Source organism: Meles meles, chromosome 20, assembly GCF_922984935.1.
Source record: "Meles meles chromosome 20, mMelMel3.1 paternal haplotype, whole genome shotgun sequence".
Taxonomy (NCBI): Eukaryota; Metazoa; Chordata; class Mammalia; order Carnivora; family Mustelidae; genus Meles; species Meles meles.
Window position 1 is genome coordinate 54,581,605 of NC_060085.1, and position 22,974 is coordinate 54,604,578.

The window sequence follows — 22,974 nt, forward strand, 5'->3', positions numbered from 1 at the left end:
TCTTTAAAAAGAAAAGAAAAGATAGGTGACTTCTCCACATGACTGTGTCCATCTGCCAGAATACAAAGTTAAAAGTTTTCTCCATCTTTCTTGAAAGAACGAAAAGATTTCTGGATGACCAGAAATCTATATAAATCTTCTATAATATACATGCAAATAGCTTACAATTCCAGTTTTGAAAATATGAACCTCTCACTTTTTAAAACCTGCAGGGTAGCATTTCCTATATAAACAAGAACATTCTCACATATGAATTTAGTCTTGGCCACTTGGCATTTGAGTAGACTTTAAGACTGAGCAGGTTCCCTTTCCCTTGCCCATTCATTTCCATTGTTCTTCTGTCTCCCCCTTCAGTACTCCCCCACCTCTGGAATTAGTTAGGAGCTCTGCCCCCCCACCCCACTTGTCACAACCTGCACAAACCTCTGGTTTAGCCTCTGCACAAATGGGAATTTCTGTCACCGTCCTCTGAGCTCCCTGGGCAGGAAGAGTGAAATCACCCCTAACAGCTTTTGCAGCAGCAGGCACAGAGTAAGCACCCATTAAGTATTCAGGGAAGAACCCTTGATTAGAACCAAAGCATAGAATCTTTTTTACTTTTTTACTAGATTACTAGTTTTTTTTTTTTAAGTTTATAGTTTTTTATTTAAAGTCTTGCTGCTTCAAAAAGGAATTTAGGATTGTTTTAAAACTGTACACAGTGTAAGACAAGATAATTTAAAAGACCATTATTAAAAGCAGCTAAAAGAAGCAGAAAAATCAGTATGTGTAAGCACCTAGGAAAGCAGATTTCCCATCCTTTACTTTTAAAATCCCCTAAGTTAAAATAATAATGATAATAATAACAAAATAAAAGATGAAATCCCCTAAATAAACACAAAATGTTTATGACAGTAGAGCAGAGTATCTTGGTCCTTAAAAGGAGACCTCTCGTTTTTAAAAGTTAGGATTTCTAAAAGTAATTTCAAAGAAGCATAAGAAAAGAGAATCCTCTATACTGATGAAGGTTGGGCCACCAAAGAAACTTTAGAAAACATTTACTTTCTTTAATTTGCAAGGGACAGTTATTCAGGTTCTCTTGGCTCCTCTTCCCCAAGCTTTGAGCTATCCCCTTGCTTTCAGAAGGAATTGACCTGGTAATAGCCAAGATATGGTTTGAGAGTCTTCCCTACTCCCTTAGAGTTTCAGCTCAGCCATATTTGGTAGACAGAGGGTATTGTTCTTGCTCTACTCTCAGTAGGTAATAATGTGCATCCCTCTGTGGAGGTCAGATGACCTCCAAGTCCTGAAAGGTAGTTGAGCTGTTACTGAGTGGCTTCTAGGTGCCCCCTGATGCTCCCCCATGCCCCAGTGGCCTATATGGATCTGTGCCCTGCATCTCATTTTTAGAGAAAGGTGTGAAGTGTGAAGAATATTATTATTATTCACTCAGAGTTTCCAAAACCCTATTATATACCAATGCCCTGTGCTGGGGACCTAGAATTGAATGACTGTCCCCGCTCTTGAAGAGCCCAGCCTGGTCACAGGGACACACTCATAAACCATCAGTGTTAGAAGGACAGTGTTATTTTTATTATGATCTATCTTTGTGTCTCTACTCAGATTTTGCAAGTCACTCATCTGTTAGTTGTTTTTTGTTTTTTTGTTTGTTTGTTTGTTTGTTTTTCTTTTTCTGAACTAGGCAGTGTGGTATAGGGGAAGCACAGAACAATAAGGGAACAAAGAGTCTTGGACTTTTTTTTATCTAATGTCTAATTTGACTGGATATACAACTTTGGGCAAGTCATTTAACCTTTCTGAGTCTTAATCTCCTTGTCTATAAAGTTGGGGTGAGGATGTCAGCCTGCTCAGAACAAGGGTTTGCACTGAGGCTCTGGTGAGGGGTTTGTGGGGGAAGACCACTGGCAAGCAGTCAGTACTGTACAAGAGTGAGGGGTTGTTATTACCACATCAGTTGACTCACTGGGCCACCTCAGGACTCTGAAAACTAGTTGTATATCTAAGTTTATCAGTGTCTGAGATCAGACCTCTGGGGTAGGTACTCCTGGGAACTGCTGAGTAGAGACTACCATATGTATCCAGTCTCCAAATGGTAGCAGGTGACAAGGATAGCACGTGAACAGCTCTGTCAGTAGTGTGAACAGCACTTTTCTGTCCCCTGGGCTATCCTCTTCCTCTTGACTGTGTCTGAGTGGAGATTCATAATTAAGAAGTCCTGTTTTTGGTGTTTTACAATTTATTTAAATCTGTATCAATTGATCTTCATAACAACCCTGTGTTTACACAGGGATAAGAGCTCAGAGAGGTAAAGTGATTCACCCATGGTCACCCACCTAGTCAAGAGTAAATCCAGAACTAGAAGCAAGGTCAGCCACCTCCTATTTAGTCTAAGACTAGTTGACCCTAACACCTGCTTACAGTTGGAGAGGGTGCAGAGGGCATAGCAGAGAGGAGGTGGGTGACTTGATTCCATCAACAGCATTTGATGGACAAGGCAACTTAAGCCTGAAGAAGTTAACTGACTTGTCCAGAGTCACATTGTTAATACTGTTGGCTCTTAGAAATTAACTGTTGAATGAACAAATAAATGAGCTAGTAAGGAAGCCATGGGGAGATATTCACAAGAATCCTGAGAGAGTTCCCAAGATCAACAGAATTCAGTTTGTATATACCAAGTCAGCCCAGATACTAAGTGGGTAGGCTGCTAGTAGTTTATGACTTGTGGACCTAAGACTTAGCTCAAATAACTAATATAAAAAATAGATACAGGACTGTAAGTGAGGCTCAGGAGAGCAAGTGCTCATCTGGTTGAAAAGATTAGGGAAGGCTCCATGGAGCCACAGCAGTCTGGGCTGGACTACAAAGAGAAGAAGGACATTGAGGGTAGGGGTTGGCAAGGCAGCCAGGTTCTCAGTTCAGCAGATGGGTGCCTGGGCTACTTCTGCAAGAAGCAGGTGAGGAAAGCAGCAGTTAGCTAAAATTCTGGGAAGTTTCATACCCCCCTCTTGCTCATGTGGCTCACTGCCTATCCTATCCTTGTGGGACCTTGTTGCAGGAGGACATCAATCTCAGGGAACTGGAAGACAAACACTGGCTCTGCAATGCTGGAGCAGATCGCCATGTCAGACAGGTGAGTGAGAGAAGGAGTCCACTCCCCAGCCCAGCTTCCATAGCTGAAGAGGCATTAAAAAATGAGTCCTGCCCAAAGGAAGCCTCTAATCAGGACAGAACACAAAGAGCCAAGCAACCAGGTTAACAAGATCAGGCAGGACTGGGTTATATGCTAAATTATGAGATAAAGACTGGACATGATGTAGAAACTCCAAGAAAGGAGCAGTTACTCTGCACTGGAAAAACCAACGAAGGCCACTTAGAGTATGTGACATCTGCTCTGAGCCTGGAAACATAGGTTGAATCTGGAGTTCAAGTGTGAGAGCACTGTAGAGAAGGCACTATGCTTGATGGGGAGAGGAAGGAGAGGTGGGAAGGGGTGGGATGGTAGAGGTGGAGGCACCAGGAGATCATGAGTAGCAGGTAGGCTTGATATGAGCTAACACCCCAGCCTCAGAACACCTTCCCATCCCTTCCAGGTACAAGTTGTGGGTAGACACCTGCTCTGAGATGTTTGGTGGCCTGGACATCTGTGCTGTCAAAGCTGTACACGGCAAAGATGGGAAAGACTACATTTTTGAGGTAAGTCTGGCCCAAGGAGTATCTCAGTAAGAGACAACACCCAAGGCTAGAAGCCAGGCTCTTAGCTTGAGAACTATGTGGGTGACCCAAACTACGTTTAGATCGGAATCTCTCAGGCCAGGGGATGCTTCCCAGACAACAATACCAATGGATGTGCATAGCAAAATACCTCCACCAAGAGTTGCCACTTTTGGGTTCCTGGGGTCCTAGCCTAAGGCTATTCCCCTGGGAAGACTGTAGTGATTTACCATTTTTGGTCTCAGAAAATTGGACTTGGGAATCATTCGGTTCAATCTGCTCATTTTACAGATGAGAAAACTAAGACCTAATGCCATAAGCATGTGTTCAAGGCCATGGAGTGATTCAGTATCTCAGCCTGGGCTAGATAGAGCTCAAGTTTCCTGGTTGCAGGAGATTCTTTTTTTTTTTTTTTTTAAGATTTTATTTTAATTCCAGTTAGTTAATGTACAGCATTAATAATAGTTTCAGGTATACAATGTAGTGATTCAACACTTGCATGCAACACTTGGGGTTCACTACAAGTGCACTCCTTAATCCCCATACCCTTTTTAAACCATCCCCACACCCTGCCCTCTGGTGACCATCAGATTATTCTTTAGAGTTAAGGGTCTGTTTATTGATTTGCTTCTCTCCTTTTTTCCCCTTTGTTCAAATGTTTCTTAAATTTACATAGGAGTGACATCATATAGTATTTTTCTCTGACTGACTTATTTCACTTCTGTAATACTTTGTAGCTTCATTCATAACCTTGCAAATGGTAAGATATCATTCCATTTTTATGGCTGAGTAATATTAATATACATATATATACTATATATATATAATCTATATATATGCCCACACACCACTTTGTCTTTAAATGTGAATCTATTTCAGGGTTTTCTATACTGTTCTACTGATCTGTGTATCTGTTTTTATGACAGTACCATACTATGTTGATTACTACACCTATGTTTTATTTTATTTCTTTTCAGTGTTCCAGAATTCATTGTTTATGCACCACACCCAGTGCTCCATGCAATACGTGTCCGCCATAATACCCACCACCAGGCACAGGAGATTCTTCTTAGCATCTATCTGAGCCTTGGAGATACTTTACTCAGCCTGGTCCTCTAACACAACTTTGCCGACTCCCTTTCCCCATATTAAAGGGAAAGTCAGTAGCAATATGAATCCTTCACTCATATTCCTGCCCAGTCTTACTGGGAGCAGGAAAGGCTCCTTGCCAGGAGTTGGTGGTATTGGCAAAAGATTAGTGTCAGGAATCCAAAGTGGGCTTCAGAATCTACTCCATGATCTACTTGGCACATAGCATTCTAAATAATCATACCCCCTCTCTCAGTGGGACTCAGTTTTCTCATCCATAAATGAGAATTGGATTACAGAGTCTGTGATCCTAGTTAGCCAGCTAACCACTTCCTAAAGGAGGAAAACAGTTACCTGGACTTTGAGGTACGGGAAGAATCAGGATGGTGGTGAAAAGGGAAGGCATCCCAGGTCATGAGCAAAAGCAGAAATCTAGTTGTTTAAAGGGCAGACTGTGTGGAGATAAAAACTGCATGGGTGAAAAGTCTCAGAGATGAAAACTGGTTACTCCTAACTAGAGAGTTAAGGGAATGACCTCCATGTATTCTTGCTTTCCCTGCCTACAAATCTCTAAGCCCTTGCTCTCTCCCTTTCCCTACTACCTTCAGCCACGAATCTTGTACTCTACTGAGCCTTAGCCTGGGTGAAGTCTGGGGGGGAGATCCAAAGCAAAAGTTTGCTGGAGGGGGAGACTAAGGTCCTAATTCTACAAAGGAACATGCTTCTAACTGAAGACAAGAACACTGGTTTCATCCCTAACCTATCTCTGATGTCTTAAGTTCTATTCATTCTGAAAGACTACAGGCCTTTGATTTTTCCAGCCCCTTTCCTAACCTGGGCTACATCTTCTACCAGGTCATGGACTGCAGTATGCCACTGATTGGTGAACACCAGGTGGAGGACAGACAACTTATCACTGAACTAGTCATTAGCAAGATGAACCAGCTGCTGTCCAGGACCCCTGTCCTGTCCCCTCAGAGACCCTTAACCACCCAACAGCCACAGGTAAGCAGCAGGAAGAGACAGGAGACCCAAGAACCATTCCCAAGCCCACTGCTATAGACTGTGGTGGCTCCAGGATAGAGGAGCCTTCTCATTAGCAGTCTGCAGTATCAGCTATAGAACTGTCCAGTTCTATAGATCCAGTACTTACTGGATCTCTTCTCTTTGAACTTAAAGTCTCTGGGGAACCAGAACCCATTTCTCTTGGGATACTCCCACTTTTAAATGGGAAGTCTCTGAGGAAGGGCTGGGTCAGACCTCTTACCAGCTGTTCACTGTCTGGAAGGGGTCTGCTGCATTTGTGGAGAAAGAAGGGCGTTTATCAGAAATCTGCTGGCTTAGTGGGAAGAAAGGGTCAGGTCCCTCATTCTGGAAGAGAATGATGAGGTAAAACTCAAATTAGAAATCTGCTTTCCTTCCTAAGGGAGAGGAGGAAGTTTTCTTCAGTTGACTATGGTGTATGACTCATGGCCAGTCACATTCAGAGTGGCAGTTTCCCAGATGCCAAGTCTGATAAGAAATCCACATTGAAGTTTTTGTGGCTCAGGCCCTGTGGCTCTAGAATAGGCCAAAGAAAGGCAGGGGTCAAACGTCTCAAGTCCCATCTAGGAGATATCTCACTTTGCAAAAATGTCCCCCAACTTTCTTCTCACTGAATTTTTGCATAATGAAGTGGTAAGAGCTTGGGACAAAGAATCCAAGAACTGAGTCCTAGTCTAGCTGTTCTCCCCTAAACAGCTGTGTGACTTTGGGGAGAAATTACTACCTTTTCTAGACCTCAAGTTTAATTAGTTGAACATAAAAATCTCTCAGAAATCTTTCTTTCAAAATCCCCACTTCAAACAGTTAAGGAGATAGAATAGAATGGTGATTTCAGAGTGTGAACTTTGAAAACTACCGAAGTTTGAATCCTGGATGCTCCATTTTATTGGCTTTGTGACCTTGGGTGAAGTACTTATATGTGGCTCAGCAGAGATGACAATAACCCTCTCCTAGGGTTATTGTGAGAATTAAATGAAGAACCTAAAATAGAGTGTATATATATAGTGTATCATAAATGCTCAAAAAGGTTGCCTGTTGTTATTATGTAACTAAGCAGCCTCAGCGCTTAGGTTCCCTACAACCTCTGGCTTCAAGATCATCGCTCCCTTTTCTAAAGATCAGTGCCTTGCTGCGATTACAACTTCAGAATCCAAGTAATTGGAGTCTGGAAATCCTTTAGTAATATAGAAGGAAAGGAGTGGGGAGGGAAAAAGAGTATAAACCAGCCTGGATTATGGTATAGAAACAAATTAGTTCTTATCATTTGAATGTCACAGAATCATAGCATAGGGGCATAGTTGATATTCATAATAATGGACCTGAACCATAAAGAAGAGCTTTTTTAAGAAAAGATTTTATTTATTTGACAGAGAGAGAGAGAGAGATCACAAGTAGGCAGAGAGAGAGGGGGTAAGCAGGCTCCCTGCTCAGCAGAGAGCCCGACGTGGGGCTCAATCCCAGGACCCTGACATCTGAGCCAAAGGCAGAGGCTTTAACCCACTGAGCCACCCAGGCACCCCAAGAAACAGCTTTATTTAAGTCAGTATTCCACATGTTGTTTAAGAAAACTAGTAATATAATGTATAAGAACTATTTCTGTAAAAATGACTAAAATAGGGGTGCCTGGATGGATCAGTTAGTTTAGTGTCTGACTCTTGATTTTTTTTTTTAAGATTTTATTTGAGATTTTATTTAAGATTTTATTTGACAGAGATCACAAGTAGACAGAGAGGCAGGCAGGGGTAGGGTTGGAGGGAAGCAGGCTCCCCGCCAAGCAGAGAACCCAATGTGGGGCTGGATCCCAGAACCCTGGGATCATGACCTGAGCCGAAGGCAGAGGCTTTAACCCACTGAGCCACCCAGGTGCCCCCTGACTCTTGATTTCGGCTCAGGTCATGATCCTGGGGTCTTGGGGAATCTGCTTTAGGATTCTCTTCCTCCATCTGTCTTTCTTCCCTCCCCCACCCCGAAATCAATAAATAAATCTTTTTTTCTTTTCTTTTCTTTTTTTTTTTTTTTTTTAAAGAAATGACTAAAATAAGACAGTGTGACAATTGGTTAAGTCAGTTCTTTCTCTGGATCTCAGTTTCTCCACCTATGATATAAAATAGATCTAAATACCTTTTGAGCTCTGAAAATTTCTTTGAGTAGAATACTTCCATCCGTACTCATGCTCGATAAAAGGGAGCTCCTGGGCTAGTAGACTTACTTTGGGCATCCAAGTTGAGAGTAGCCCCCTGCTATGGGATGCTATCATACATTAGCTCATATGGGTGTTTTGTACCTTCTGTAGCTGGCTCACATGTGTCAAACCTCTGGGCAAGTACAGGAATCTGTTTCTGTACATCAGGAATGTTAGTCACCAGAGAATTATAGTAGGGTAATTAAGAGAACAAAAATTAATTGCTTGTTAGAGATACAAGCCCATTATTTAAATGTTGTACTTAAAAAGAGGTACTAAAAAAAGATTTTCCTGGTTAAAAAAATATCAGACCTGTGGTTAGATTTCATGATTTTGTAAAGCTTTAGGGATTAGCAGATTGTTGCTTGTCCCTGCCCTAGAGAAGAGTGATAGCCCTTTTCTTCCCTTTAACCCTGAGAAATACAGAAAACATCTGGTTGCCCCTTAATGAATTTATGACAGAGTAGGACAGCCCAACGCTACCCAGGTGAAAGAAACAAAAATAGGTTGTTCTGGGATTCCGTGAGGATCCCGTAAGTACTTTTATAAATAGAAGTGTGCACAAAATTTTCTCGACCTTCTACAGGGAAGTCATTTTGAACTAGAATGCAGAGGAGATCTGAATTCAGCCTTGTCCTTACCACTGACCAAGTGACCTTAGGTAGATATCTTCCTGTTTCTGTGTCTCAGTATTTTCATATGTAAAATGAAGGACTGAACAAAAAAACTACTAAAATGTCTTCTAGCAATGAAATTTAGATTTTACAGAAATGATATCTGAAACATAAAAGTTCAGTAACAAAGAAATCACCAACCGCCCCCCCCCCCCCCGAAAGCGTTAGCTTTTCTTTGGGACAGTCCCCTTACTTTGCAAGCATTACATAGTGCAACTTAAATATTCTCAAGAAAAATCTAGAATGTATCCGAATCAGATCAAGAAACATAGTAAGGAATGAGCTTTCCTAAATATAGGAGCTCCTGCAGCAATCCCTTGTAGTAAAGTCAGACTGACTCAAGGATAAGCTTTTCTCTGCTCAGGATCACATTCAAAACTACAATACGATATTGTGGAAAGCACACTGTACTGGGAGTCAGGATACTCATGGGTTATTCTTACTCAGTCATAACATTATGTGACCTCAGGTAAGTCATTCCCTATCTCTAGACTTCTGGTTCCTCACTTATAGAATTAAGTTGAATCAGATGATATCTAGATCTCTTTTATTTCTAAGGTCACATGAAACCTGGTCTGCCCAATTGCGAAGTCTGAGAGTACAGTCCTCTACAAGACTGCCCTCACTCCTGACATGAACAGGAAGTTCAGAGAGTTCTTAAGAATTCTCTGGAAAGACTCACATAATTTACCTCAAGCTATTATACTCACAGGTACATTTTAGGAAAGGATACAGATCAAAAATAAAGGAAGATGCACAGGGCAGAGTCTGGGAGTGTTCCAAACATGTCCTAACCTCCCAGCATCCATATATAAGAGTATACATGGTGCCAATCAGGGAAGCTCATCTGAGATTCAATGTTCAGAGTTTTTATTGGCTTTCATGTCATAGGCATGCTTGATTGATCACCTTCTTGAAATTGGTCTCCAGCACTCCCATCCATGAATGCCAGGTTAATACCATGTGACCCCAGGGACCACTGTGAGTCACCTCATCAGCTTATATTATCTGGTGTGGTCTGAGGGCCTCTCACCCACAAAGAAAAGACACTCCTATTACTCTGGAAATTCTAAGAATTTAGACTTATCTCCCAGGAGTTGGGGAGAAAAGGCCAGATTTCTCTTTGGCAAGGCCAGATTCTTTACTATATACATGATTAAATTAATTTAGCAAATGTCTCTTAAATACTTTTAGCCCTTTGTGCGCAAGGGCGATGCCCTATTTTGACTGTGTTTCTGCTGACTAGCACAGGCTAGCTCAATGTATGTGCTTAAAATTAGTTTAATAGACTTAGGGCTACAGTGATGAATGAGATACAGTCTCTGTCCAAAAATTATTTATATTCTAAATTGAAATCATGCCTGAATTCACAGAGTCATCACCATTCATCAGACAATACCTTCCTGTATTCTCTGTTAGTTTCCTCCTGAACCTTGTGCTTTGACCCCAGGCCATCCTAAAGACAGGAAGTATACCACAGTCTGTCACATTCGGCAGAACGCTGCAACTTGGGCTGGAGGTCATGACTGTACTGATCATATTTCTACCTCCCATTTCTCCCTGATGATAGCCCATTTCCACTAGTTATGATTGAGGAGACATTTCAATCATCCTGGCTCTAGGGCCGTAGAGCTGTCCGACCAGATTACTTCCATATTTCTACTATTACATCTGCCAGTTTATCTGGATCTTAAGCCACACGAATCTCTTCTAAGCTCCACCCTCCACAGGTGATCTGGGTCCCACCTTCTTTTTGCTCTCACATTATCCCTCTCTTCTCCATCACTGATTTCTTCTTTTCGGGAAGATTATCACATCCATCCACAAACATCTCCCATTTAGCATAATAAAGTAAAAACCAATCCCACTGAAATTGCTCTTGTCAAAGTGACTCCATGTCATCTAGTTCTCATCTTCATTTTCCCATCTTCTTATCTTGCATGATTTCTCAGTAGCCTTGATGCAGTTCCCCCACACTCTCTCCTTCTTGAAACATTTTCATTTCGATGCCTCAGTGATTCTGTTCTTGCCTGGTTTTCATTCCGCCTCATTGGTTTCTTCTCACCTCCTTTGCTGGCTCCTTCACTTCTGCTAAATCTCCACGTCAGTGCCTTAGAACTTGGTCTGTGTACTTTCCTTGGTGATCTCAACTAACCCACACCTATCTCCTGCCCTGACTACTCCTTGAACTCCAGATTCACATTTCTAACTCTTGCTTGACGTGTTTATTTACATGTCTAAAGGCATCCTAATATAACATGGCCAAAGCAGAACTCTTTATTTTCCCCCAGTAAATTTTTGACCTCCTTTCAATTTTCCCCAAGCAATTCATGTAGGCCCCTACCTGCCTCTTTGCCTTCCTACCATCCTAGCTCTTCCTCACTGGTAAGGGCCTTTATATGAGCTGTATCCTTTGTCTGAGATTCTCTTCCCCCTGTTTTTGCATGGCTGGCTCCTTCATGACAGTATAACTGAAATTTCCTCAACCATCTAATCCAAAGTTTCCATCTAATTACTGACTACAATCCCTGCTTCTTTAATCTTCTGCATAGCACTTACTAACAGCTTAAGTCATTCCTATCTGTTTCTTTCTTTGGCTCTTCCAGTAGAACATAAGCATCTGAAGAGTACGGGGTCTCTTCACGGCTGTATCTCTAGGGTCTGCAGAGTAGCTAGCACCTAGTAGCCATTGAATACATCACGGATGTACTAAGGAGGGTGCAGTCAGTCATCAGGAGGAGAGTTAAACAGCAATAACAAAACTATGTCTTCCTGCTTTTTATTATGATCATGTGATAGCAATTCTATGCAAATGACAGTGATTAAAATACTCCTTCTACGCAAACTACTGCCGTTCTCTTCCCCTAGATATGGCATTGCAGTACATATTTGTTGAATGAGTTACCAGATGGAATAATTGTCTTTAACAGCCCTTGCAGCATATTGGAGTTGGTGTTGGGATCCTCTGAGCAATTTTGGTAGTGTACAACTGGAAGGGATACAAACCAAAGGTATTACCTGGGTCCCAGCCAGAACTCTGCATGGTGCACTGAGCCGTTAGCTGCTGTCACTAAGTCACTCCATTCCTCACAATCAAGCCCCTCTTGCTGGCTCCTTTCTTCTGTGGCTTTGGCAGCTCAGACTGAAAGAGCTTCTGGCCTGAGTCACAAGCCCTAAGAACTATTCCTTGCCCAGTATTCTCGGTCAAGACCAGGATAGACCACGACTAGTCATTTATCTACCTTTCTCTTTCTCCCTCTCTCTCCTTGCCTGCAGCTCCACCCTTACAGCTTTCATTTCTCTCACTCTAGAAGAGGCCCTTAGTGTTGGTTGAGGGGGAGATTAGTAGAGGGCACACCTTGCCTTATTGTTAGCCAGTCCCCTAGCCTGAGATGGATTAATTATAGAAAACAAAGAGCAAAGTCATTGAGGTGGGCCCAGGCTAGCTGCTTGCCCAGTTCAAAGGGGTAGGAATGGGGGCTGTAAGAGGCACTGGCTATGTAGCTGGAAGTAGGAAGGTAAGTTGCAAAGCCTTATCTGGCTAATGACAGCTTAGTTTCAGCCTAGCTGGACTGCCGGCTTTGGAGCTGCTGTAAGAGTTGGTCAGGGCAAGTGACTCCATCAGCTCTGAAGTGCTTCAGGGAGACTGTTCTCAAGGTGGCAGTGACACCTGGTGGCCAGTGGTGGCCAAAGCCTCCAGGCTATATACCTTGGAAACCTCCCTATAGGCCCTGCTCTACCATCCCCCACACACCTTGGGGTCTGTCTTCTGGGATCTGAGCTGGGCCTTATAACCCAGGGCTCTAGGGTGGTGTATACTGCTCCTGAGACTCTTGGGAATCAGGGAGAGAATTTCAGGTAGACAAAGCTTTTAAGTCATGCCTGTAGAGGTGGCATCCTGGTGCTCTCCTTTGTGTGGCTAATCTTTTTTTCATTTCCCATTACAGTTTCTGTTTTTATTATTTTCCTATAAAGTCTTCCAGAGTCAAAGGGCTGAACTGCTAATGCAGGAATTTCAGACACTAACAAAGTTTCTGTTTGGCTTCTGTTTCAAATTTCAAAGAATCATGAAGAGTGATTCTAAGTAATTCCAAGTATTACACATGTGATGCCCAGGAGGAAGACAAGCCTCTTCCCTTACCTTGAGCAGGTCAGATCACACCTGCAATATTGTTTCCAGTCTGAGGATCACAGTTTAACAAGGACAACCTCTAACTCTAACTGCAATGTGCTCAGAGGAAAGAAGGAGGCTGAGGCATTTGGCAAATCTTTGAGTAAAAGTTAAAGGAGATCCAGTTGAATAGCAATAGTTTCAAGAAGCCAATGACTTATTACCTTTAGCTCTCTCGTGGCTGTCCTGAGAGAAGACTGATGCCAAAAGGCAAACCTGCTAGAAGACAGGAGTAAACTCTAAAACTAGGAGAGGAAATGGCTACTCTGAGAAGTAGTGTGTGAATGCCCATCATTGCTGATGTTCATTCAGGTGCAAGATGAGCCCCTAGTCAGGGATATGGTCAAAAGGTGGGCTGGGGGCTAGGGCTATTGGAGCAGGTAACTTAAAATATCCTTCCAGATCTAAGATGCTGTGTGCTAGCCACAGGCCTGGAAAGTGCAGTGATGTGACCAGAATTGAAGGATTGAGGTCCATAAACTGGTAACTTCTGACCTCTGGTGGGATATTCTACCAGTCCTTTTTACTGGTTCTCTGGACTGAAGAGATACTCAAAACATTTCCAGATAGATCTTTGCAGATGCAGAGGCTTGAAAAGATGGAGTCTCCTGAGTACAGGACACCAAGATTGAGAAGGGATTTCACTGGGGTCTAAAGTGCCATGTATTTAAGGAAGGGACACAACTCGGATCCCAAACGTGGGACTAAGAAGGACTTACATAGCTTAGAAGAAGTAAATTTAGGACAAATGAAAGGCCTTCCTGCTTCCCACAGCAGGACTGGCTTTAGGGAATTTGTTCCCCAGTGAGTATAAGCTGAAAATGTGAGGAGATTTGAGGCAGGTTCAGATAAAGTCACTAGTGACCAGATCCCTTAACAGACTATTAAGGGAAACTGACTATTTTGGGGATGTCTTAACTTTTAAGGGACATCTTTAATCACTTGAAGCTGACATTCTGACCTCGGTGACCTGGCCCTTAGTGCCCCCATAGGTCTCATGGACTGCCCCCATGGGACACTTCTTATGTCCTTAGGAAATCACTGATTATGGGAGGGCCTCAATCCAGAAGATGAGCTCTGCCCTCAGAGTAGCAATTGCCCTCATGAAAGGAGGAGGAGGAGGAGGAAATCATCCCTGGGAACGTTTTTAACCTTTCAGAGGAAGAAAGGTGGGCACTGGTAACTGCTGGAATGATCTCATTAAAATCCCAAGGTGCCAGAAAACATGCAGTCCCCTTTGCTCTGACTGAACCTACAACCTCCCAACCACATTCCTTCCTGCTGCCTCATTCCCCCTGGGGTCCTAGACCGGGGGAGTGAAGCCTGGGGGAGCTGATCAGAATAGCTCTGTGGCGTGTCCAGCAAGGAGCTTGGCCTGGCCTCTTTCCTGGGGCCAGACCCTGAGACCCTTTCCCAATTTCCTGTCTCAGATATGCTGAGCAAGCACAGGCCTTCCTCCTCGGTGGGGGCAGCTGGACTCAGGCCAACAACTCTCAAAAGTTGAGTCACTTAGTGTCTTTACTTCCTCAGCTTTCCATCCTGCTGGGACCTCAGATAGGAGCTCCTGTCTCCCAGTTTGTCTGCTGAAAACCACAGGATAGCAAATTAAAGGTGCCTTTAACAAAACCCCACAAACCCTCATCCACGGCCTTGGTGTCTCTCCTAGACAAGTGATTTCCTGTCCATTCACCTCAAGAGCTAATACTTATTGTTCCAAAATGACTCTTCTGCATCTTCAAGGACCTCACTGGAACAAGTCAATGATATACAGAGAGTATGGTATAACCCAGCCCAGAATCCCCTACATACTGAGCTACTATGTACCAGATGATAGGAAGCCACCCAACAATACTTTCTACATTAATGCATTAAATTCTAGAGCTTCATTAGAGCTGCATTCCTTTGGATTGATATTTATTATTATCAAAATAATGATGATGATGTTCACTTATATCATTGCTTTGCCTAGCACTATACAGTTTACAAAGCAAAGACATTACTTTGAGCCTCACCATCCTTACATGATATGGTTTGGGCTGGTATATCTATCTCCATTTCATACTTCAGCAAAGAGAATGCAGATGACTTGTCCAAAGTCATACAATGTATAAGCAGGAGAGCAGAATCTTCTGTGATCTACAATACTATGCACTATGCCTTTTTCATGTCCCCCCCAGAGCACTGGGGAAGGTAAAAATGGAGAAAGCTGGGCCTTTGTGACCTTGTGTAAGGTAAACCCAACTGCTAAACCTGCCAACCTAGAGGAGTTTCCGAGCTACACCTACCTTTTCTGCCTCCCTAACTTCTCAGATTGCTAAAACCCAGTGGGTTCAGCAAAGTGGGATACCAGCCCAACCAGCTTTGATGGAAAGCAGTAGCACATTCTACTTGCCAAGCCTTTGCCTCAAAGCCTTTGCCTACAGACACCTCTGCTCAGGCCCAATAGCCCTGGGTCTTGCTGGGCTCAAGACTTTGCAGCTAAGAAGGGCTTGTCTCCTATCTCAGACATCTAAAGAACTGAAAAGTGCATGGAAGAATTAATGGGAACCCAGAACCAGAGGGCCTGTAGAAGTCCTCTGCCTGCAAATTCGTGACCTCCTCCATAGCATCTCTGACCAGAGTTTGTCATGGCCCTCCTTAAATACCTCTAAAGCCAGGAGACCAAGAACCTCACTATTACCCAAGTCAGTCCTTGACCTTGATCAGATCTACATTTGACTAACTTTGATCTTCTACTCAGCTCCAGCTTCCACGATTACCTCAATCATTCCAGTTGGTGTGCTTGAGGAACTGAGACTCATAAATTAAGTAACTTTCCCAAAGTCACATGAGGAAAGATGTCATTTCCATACTTCTCACCATCCTATCTGTTCCAGGTACCCACTTTTTCCCCATGTACCCATTTTAATTCCACCAGTGTCCCCCTTAAAGAAACACCCAGAACTGGTTGCAGTGCTCTCTTGTGAGACTTATCAGCTGAAAGAGCATAGGACCTGAGCACTCCCCTCCTTGAGACACTGACGCCCCTCTAGCTGCATCAAATTTTTGGCAGCAGCATTGTCATTCTATAAAGCCACAGTTGTTTGGGTTTTTTCCCCTTGGGCTGCTGTAAAGTCCATTTATTCCCCCCTCTTTTTTTGGGTGCTGCTGAGCACAAGCATTGGACTACATATTACTACCTGTTTGAGTCAACTCAACTTCCTGAGGAAAACTGCAGCTCAGTCTGGCCGTGGGCTCCTGCTGTGGGCTGGCTATAGGCCAGACTTTGGCAGTGACGTCAGAGTGGCCAGACTTCCATGGAATTCAGCATCTCAGGCAGTTCTTGGTGAGCGGAGACAGATCCCATGGTAGCCAAACCCCACAGGAATAGCCCTCAGCCCCAACAGATGGATGGCTTGTGGGTGGAGCTAGAGAGTCTCAGTCTAGCAACGGACAGTCCTAAGGGACTCTTCCCCTACCACTCATAGTCCCTGGGAAGTCTTCAGTCCACAACCTCTGTGGAGCCAGGAAAGGGTGAAGCTCCCTAGGCGCCAGACAAGGGTGGCCAAGGCATATTCCCAGGATCCAGCTCAAAGGACTGCCTCTGGGAGCTCTTCCTCTGAAGCTTTAGGAAGGGAACTTTTGGGCTCAGTTAATCCATATCTTATTTATATATTTCTGAGGCTGAGGAGAGCCAGAGCCAGAGCCAGCCTTCCTTGGTATGATTACCCCTGTCAGCTCATCCAATGAGTATCTGGAGTTCTACTGTTAGAGCTTAATCTATGAGATTGTAAAGGGGTTCCCCCACCCTCGGAATCATAAATTGCCAGGATAGAAGGAACCATAGTGTTCACCTAATCTAGCTCATATTTAGTGTAGGAATATTCTCTACAATATCTTTGTCCTAATTCTCTAGCCTCTGCATGGACACACTCATCTCCCAAGATAGCCTCTTCCACTGATTTTACTATAGAAAGTTCTTCCCATAACTAAAATTCTACCTTTCTGGAGCTTTTGCCCATTGGCCCTCTTTCTACTCTCTTGTTATGTGATCTTCTATAACCCTATCTAAAAAATAACAGTTCTTTTGGAGGAGTACATCTTAAATTGTTCCTGACCGATGTCTGAGGTAATTGGCAGCCATCAGTGGTATGAGGAGAGGCCCAGGAAAGGAGACTGGCAAGAGCCAGTCTAATGACTCCACAAACTGTATGAATTTTGATGTCTTTCATCTGAGTATCCTTCTCAGGCAATGAGAAACCATAACACTGATAGCTTGTCGGGGAGACCAGAGGAGTCTTTACTATCACAACTAAATAAAGTTCTCTGAAGCCTAGGAATAGAACACTTTAGGGGGTATTCCATCAGGGGAGTAAGACTTGGGTAACAACAGAGTTTCAGAGGAAATTCCTCATCAGTATCACCATCATCTATTGCATTTTACTTAGCACCTACTGGGGCCAGATGCTTATAGATATCTAGATAGATGAATAGATAGGCAATCTCACTTCATATCACAGAAACCTTGTGAAAAGAGGTGGGTACAGAGGGGCAAAATAAATTGCCCAAGGTCACAAAGCTAGTAAATGGCAGATCTGGATTGAATCCAAGGTCTTCCCAGCCCAAAGGCCCAAATTCCTCAGTCACTCTGCTGCCCAATCTTAAAGACTTGCTGCTGGAGACCTAGGAAGCAGTGTAGTGTATGTGGTTGAGGATGTATTTGATGCCCAGCCCAGTCTTACCATGTCAGAAGCCAGGTAGAAAGGCCACCCTGTTATCTGTGCACCCATTATCAAACACTGTATCCTGGCCCTAGACTTCACTAGTTGGCAGCCAGGTCAAGAGAAAGAAGAGAGCACAGTGGGAAAGAACTCATGGGCCTAAAGTGTCCCTGGGATGGGCAGTCTTGATGGAAGCGATTTCTGCTTCTTTGAGGCTTGTTTTAATTTTACCTTCTGCATCTAATATACAAGCTCATACAGCAGGCCTCAAGTTTAATTCCCTAACCTGAGCATTTTCAGAGTTGCTCCCTGAAGTTGATACCAAATACAATATGGTTTAACTTCTATGATTTAACAACATTTCTCTCCTAAAGACTTAAACTCTAGTCCTTTTTGGATTTTCACCATTATTGTACTACGTGTTCATTTATTTAACAAGAGTTTATTTAGGACTTCTTATCTACTTAGCCCTGTGCTTGATGGTGTTGGTAAAATGATGATATGTCCTGAATTTTCCAAAATATTCCTAATTCCAGCTGTTTTAACTTTTTAAATAAATAGTTCCTGTTCAGGCCATATATCTCTATTTTTCTTTGAAAACAAGTTTGTTAGGAATCCATGAGAAGATGAAGACACATAGTCTATTCACTGAAGGATGTGTCAGTCTTCTGGGAGCTTCATCCCAGTCTTTAAGATAACAACACAGCACTAGGAAGACTCTCTTCAGTAGTTTGAGTCTTCTAAGTGCTGTTTCAGGCTTTCAGAGAAGAGATCACAGTCAAAAAGGGCAGTCAAAAGGGAAGATTTCATGGATGAGGTAGAAAGTGACTTAGACGTCTGGGATGTATTGGATGGGATTGGTAAAACAGGTGAAAAGGTATTCCTGGAGGGTAACATGGTGTTGCCTCACCTAGATAATAAAGAGTGAGGGGTTGGGCCTAGGAGGGAGCAGGTGTGTTTAGGACAAGAGTGAGAGAGAAGGCTAGGAAGGTCAGTTTCAACCATGCTGAAGCAAGTTTTAGATGTCAGCCTGAGGAACATGGTTGTCATCCTGTTGGCAATGGGAAGAAAATGGGAGCATCAGGTTGCCTGGCCTCACAGCCCAGCTGCATCAGCCTCTACTGTGTAACCCTGGGCAAATTACCTGACTTAGTTGGGCCTCAGTTTCTTTGTCTAAAGATTAAGGATGTTGTAATAATAGCATCTACCTCATAGAGGTCTTATGAGGTTTGCAGTACTTCATCAAATTGTCGATCATGTTACCTGGCACATATGTAGTGTTAGCTATAAGTTATTAGAGCACTAAAGTGACACAATTAGGGAAGGAAGGTAGGAGGACACTAAGTAGGTACAGAGAGGATAGATTGGAGAGAGAGGAGACTATTCTGGTAGTAGTATAGTATAGTATTATAGTATACTAAATAGTAGAAGTAGTAATCTAAGCAGAATAGTAATAATACTATAGTAATACTATAGTAATCTAAGTAGTAGTCTAAGCAGTATATAGTACAGGCTTGACCAGCAATGGTCAGGAGAAGGTGATGAATCTTAGATGTTGAGAGGGAAAAACTGACGGGTCTTTCTGCTAACTGGATGGTGTGGTCTCTAGCTGGTGTGTTGGGTGTGGGTATTTCGGTATCAGAGCTCAGACCAAGCACCGTGACATTGATTGGAAGAAGGAGAGGGGAAGTATTGGTGTGCTTGCTGTGACCCTTGAGAGGGTGGGGATTGTAGGTAGAACAGCGCCCTCTCATGTGGTGGCACTTAGGACATTTCAAAGGTCCCCTGAGTCCTACTGCCCTAATTACTTTTAGTAGGGAAGTTTTAGGCAATGTTGTTAAAGATCAGGACACGGAGAGGGTAACACTTCAGCTCTCCTTGAGTGAGCTGAAAACAGGCCTTTGTAGGCAGGAGAGGAGACTGCTGGTCAGAATGGAAGGCCCATAGGAAATGGGGAACAGGAGAAAGAGTTTTCATGTGGGAGTAGGGCTGAGGGGTACGTCACGAGGGAGAGAAGCATTGAAAGAGGAAGTGTGAGAATGCTGAACACATGCTTAGCCCATTTCACAGTCTTGCCCCTGCAACTCCCTCTGTGACATCACCATTGACATACTTGGCAACCCTTAGGCTTTATAGAGCATTTCCCTTGTACTGAATTTAAGCTCCAAATGCTCACTGCCTTTAATTCAAATGTTAGACAAACTGAAGTCACATGATTCTTTGATCCTGTCAAGACATAATCAGATGATAGCTGGAAGGAGGGGAAGCATGGGAGTGGAAGCATGTTCTTGGATAAAATGTAATTATGCTATTTGAGAAGGAAAAACAGCTTGGCCTTGAACACTTTTACAAGCATTAACATTTTACTCTTTCCCTCTGGGGAAGGGGGCTTGGGGGGAAACAAGTGACTGCCCCCTCCCTCAAGTCCTTCTCTGTCTGTGGGAGTTTCAGCATAGCCCAAAGAGTGGATCTGACTCCAGAGCCAGCTCCAGAGTTAATCTTACCCCAGAGTGAACTCCATAAGAGAAGCGAGGCAAGTCTGGACTTATCACCTGGTCTAGCCCCTGCTTTTGGGGCCCCTGGAGTCATGTAAAGCCCAACCCACCCTCTGGAGTTGGGTGTTGATCTTCCCTTTCCTTCAGGAAGCCAGGTCTGTGAGTATAATGGAGAACTAGACAGCAGGTAGCCACCAGAGAAGAAACCAGTTGCTCTTAGAAGACTCAAAACTTCTAGACAGACTAAATGTTAGGGGGAGGAAATGAAAAAGGGGATTATGGGGCCTCAGACACTGCCTATCAGTGTGGGACTAAGCCCCGGATAGCCGAGACCTGTGCTCCAGCAACATCTCAGAGGTTGAGAACACCTCTGAGGTGTTTCTGGAACAGCAGAAGCCTCTAGGCCAGATCCCATGGTCCCCATCAGTCCCCACTGCACACATGCCACGGAGCCACAGGTTTCTCTTTGGAATCTGTTCGGAGTTTTGTTTTTATCTCTTTTGCATTTTGTTTTCCAGAGTGGAACACTTAAGGATCCGGACTTGAGCAAGACCCCACCTCAGCGGCCAGCCCCCCAAGGTTGTTTACAGTATATTCTCGACTGTAATGGCATTGCAGTAGGGCCAAAACAAGTCCAAGCTTCTTAAAGTGATTGGTAGTTCATTTTTCAAAGCAGAAATTTTAAGCCAAAAACAAACAAGGGAAGAAAGGAAAGCGGGGAGGGGAGCAGCAGACCCTCCCATGGGTGCCGTTTCTGCGTTCTTTCAATGCTGACTGGACTGTGCTTTCCCATGCGGTGTCAGCTCCTATGTCTGGTTGTTCACCTGTTCCTGTTCGTGCTTGTAATGCTCACTTATGTTTCTCTGTATAACTTGTGATTCCAGGGCTGTTTGTCAACAGTGTACAAAAGAATTGTGCCTCTCCCAAGTCCAGTGTGACTCTATCTTCTGGGTGGTTTGATAGTATTTTTTAAAGTATAACATAATGTGGGGTGAAATAGGACTGGGGGGTGGACAGGGAGAAACAAAGACCACAAAAATAAAACCCAACTCCTCTCCTTCTCCCACTACCCCCAGGTTCCGATTAAGTCGCCCCCCCACCCCCTGCTTACCTCCATGAGTGTGCTTGGGATCTTCAGTGAATTGTGCTTTTTGCTTCCTTTCTGCATGACTAGGGTAAATAGATAGAAGTTTAAGAGATTTTTCAAGGTCTAATTTCCATAGCTTCATCCGTTGAATCTGAAGGCATCCACCTTTTTTCCCTTTGCTAAAATTTGGTGCAGTTTGAGTTTATGTGAATAGGCTGGCTGTGCCTATAGAGCTCTTGTGTTTTTAGTGATGACATGAAATATAAAGAACAAGCTATTTCCAGGAATGTGTTCTGTATTTGACATCCCAGTGTACCTTATTTTTTATTATTAACTAATTAGCTATGAGATTAGACAAAAAAAAAAAAAATGGGGCCGCTGATGTGCAATATCAAAGTGAACATGTGAGTATTTTCTGTGTGTTGATCTCAGTCCCCCAAGTTGTTTTTTCTTTGTTGCTGTTTCTGAATTGGCCATATTTTGCGCTTCTGTGGAACTGAGGCTGCTTTGTATTCCCCAAAGCCTGACCTATGTACAGAGATGATTCTTTAGCAATTTTGGACATAGGATGCAGGAAACTACTGAAAGTCTGAGAAGGAGTTGACCATTCTGCTCTTGGCCTCTCCCTAGGTAATCATGAGACCAAATCAGATATGTCCCATTTCACAGAGGGGTATACTGCCTACAGAACTCTGAGGTGGACTCCTGCTTTCATTTTCAGCTGTTACAAGAGCCCTCTGGAGGCCAGAGGATGAGGGGCTTTATCTTTCCTCCGAAGAACTGTCTCTGATTTTAGCTTGTGTGTGTTTGGGACAGAGTCTCTACAGCCATGTGGCTATTGAAGAAACCTCACCAGTTTGTCCTCTTTCCTCTGACATGCAGTTATGGAGCAGAGATGAGACAGTTAATTAAAGTCTCAGCTTCAGTGCCTCATCTTGCCATCTCCTAGCCATACTGGGATGGGCACTGAGTGGTCTCCTCTAGCACTGTGGTCCATGGGAGTTCATGCCAGCAGTTTGGATTTTAAAGAAGTGCTTCTAGCTCTACTGTTACATTCCTCTCACTTCCATTCTGATATGTTACTGTTCTGGATTCCAGGTCTGAGGAATAAATAGTGTTGATAGTATGGTGTATGTGTCAAGGGCATGTGCCCTAGTTTCTCTGTCGGCTGCTGGCAGATTCTGAGGCTACAGGGAAATGCACTGAGTGTGAGTGTTCTCATCTGTGATCCCTCCCTTAGAAGATGATGGTGGTCGGTCTGTTGTAAATATATGCATATATGCATTTATGCACTTCCAGGTGGGTTGCATAAGAATCAGGTCCTTAAATACCTCCCAATCTGATGAAATGGTAGAAAGGACTAGAGAAACATTTCCCAGAATGGAGGAATACATTTTCATTTTTTATTTTTATTTTTTTGTCCAAGTGGTGAGCTGATGGTGGTGTTGCTTCTCTGCATGTTATCAGTGTGAACATCCAGGTGCTTTTCATGTGACATTTGTGAGCCACAAATACAAAGTTGCCATTTGAATTCAGTCAGGCTCCAGGGTGGTGTTAGCCAATTTCTCAGGTGGGGGAGAAACTGATTAGGGCTCCTACTGCCAAATGCAAGCAGGCAATGTGACCTGACTATCATGTGCCCTCAGGCAGCATGCTAAGGGCCAACTCTGTGGCCTGGGGGACATCCATGTCACAGTATAGGATTGCTGTTCAGGTGTTTTGTATCCATTTCTTTTCTGATGTTGTCCCCTTTTTTTGTACCAATCCAGCTGGGAGAATCTCAGCCAATGCTGGAAGTGTGATTTAAGTACCTCTCTTTTG

The 22,974-nt window shown here is 43.5% G+C and overlaps 1 protein-coding gene across 1 annotated transcript in view; it reads left to right on the top strand.

Moving 5' to 3' along the window:
- The window catches only part of SYN2 (synapsin II), a 204,688-nt gene that overhangs the window by 176,121 nt on the left and 5,593 nt on the right, over positions 1 to 22,974 (top strand). The window contains exons 8-11 of the mRNA XM_045991996.1: positions 3,056 to 3,130; positions 3,591 to 3,693; positions 5,656 to 5,805; positions 20,585 to 20,645. Of these exons, the coding sequence (XP_045847952.1) occupies positions 3,056 to 3,130; positions 3,591 to 3,693; positions 5,656 to 5,805; positions 20,585 to 20,645 (389 nt within the window). The remainder of the gene's footprint in view (positions 1 to 3,055; positions 3,131 to 3,590; positions 3,694 to 5,655; positions 5,806 to 20,584; positions 20,646 to 22,974) is intronic.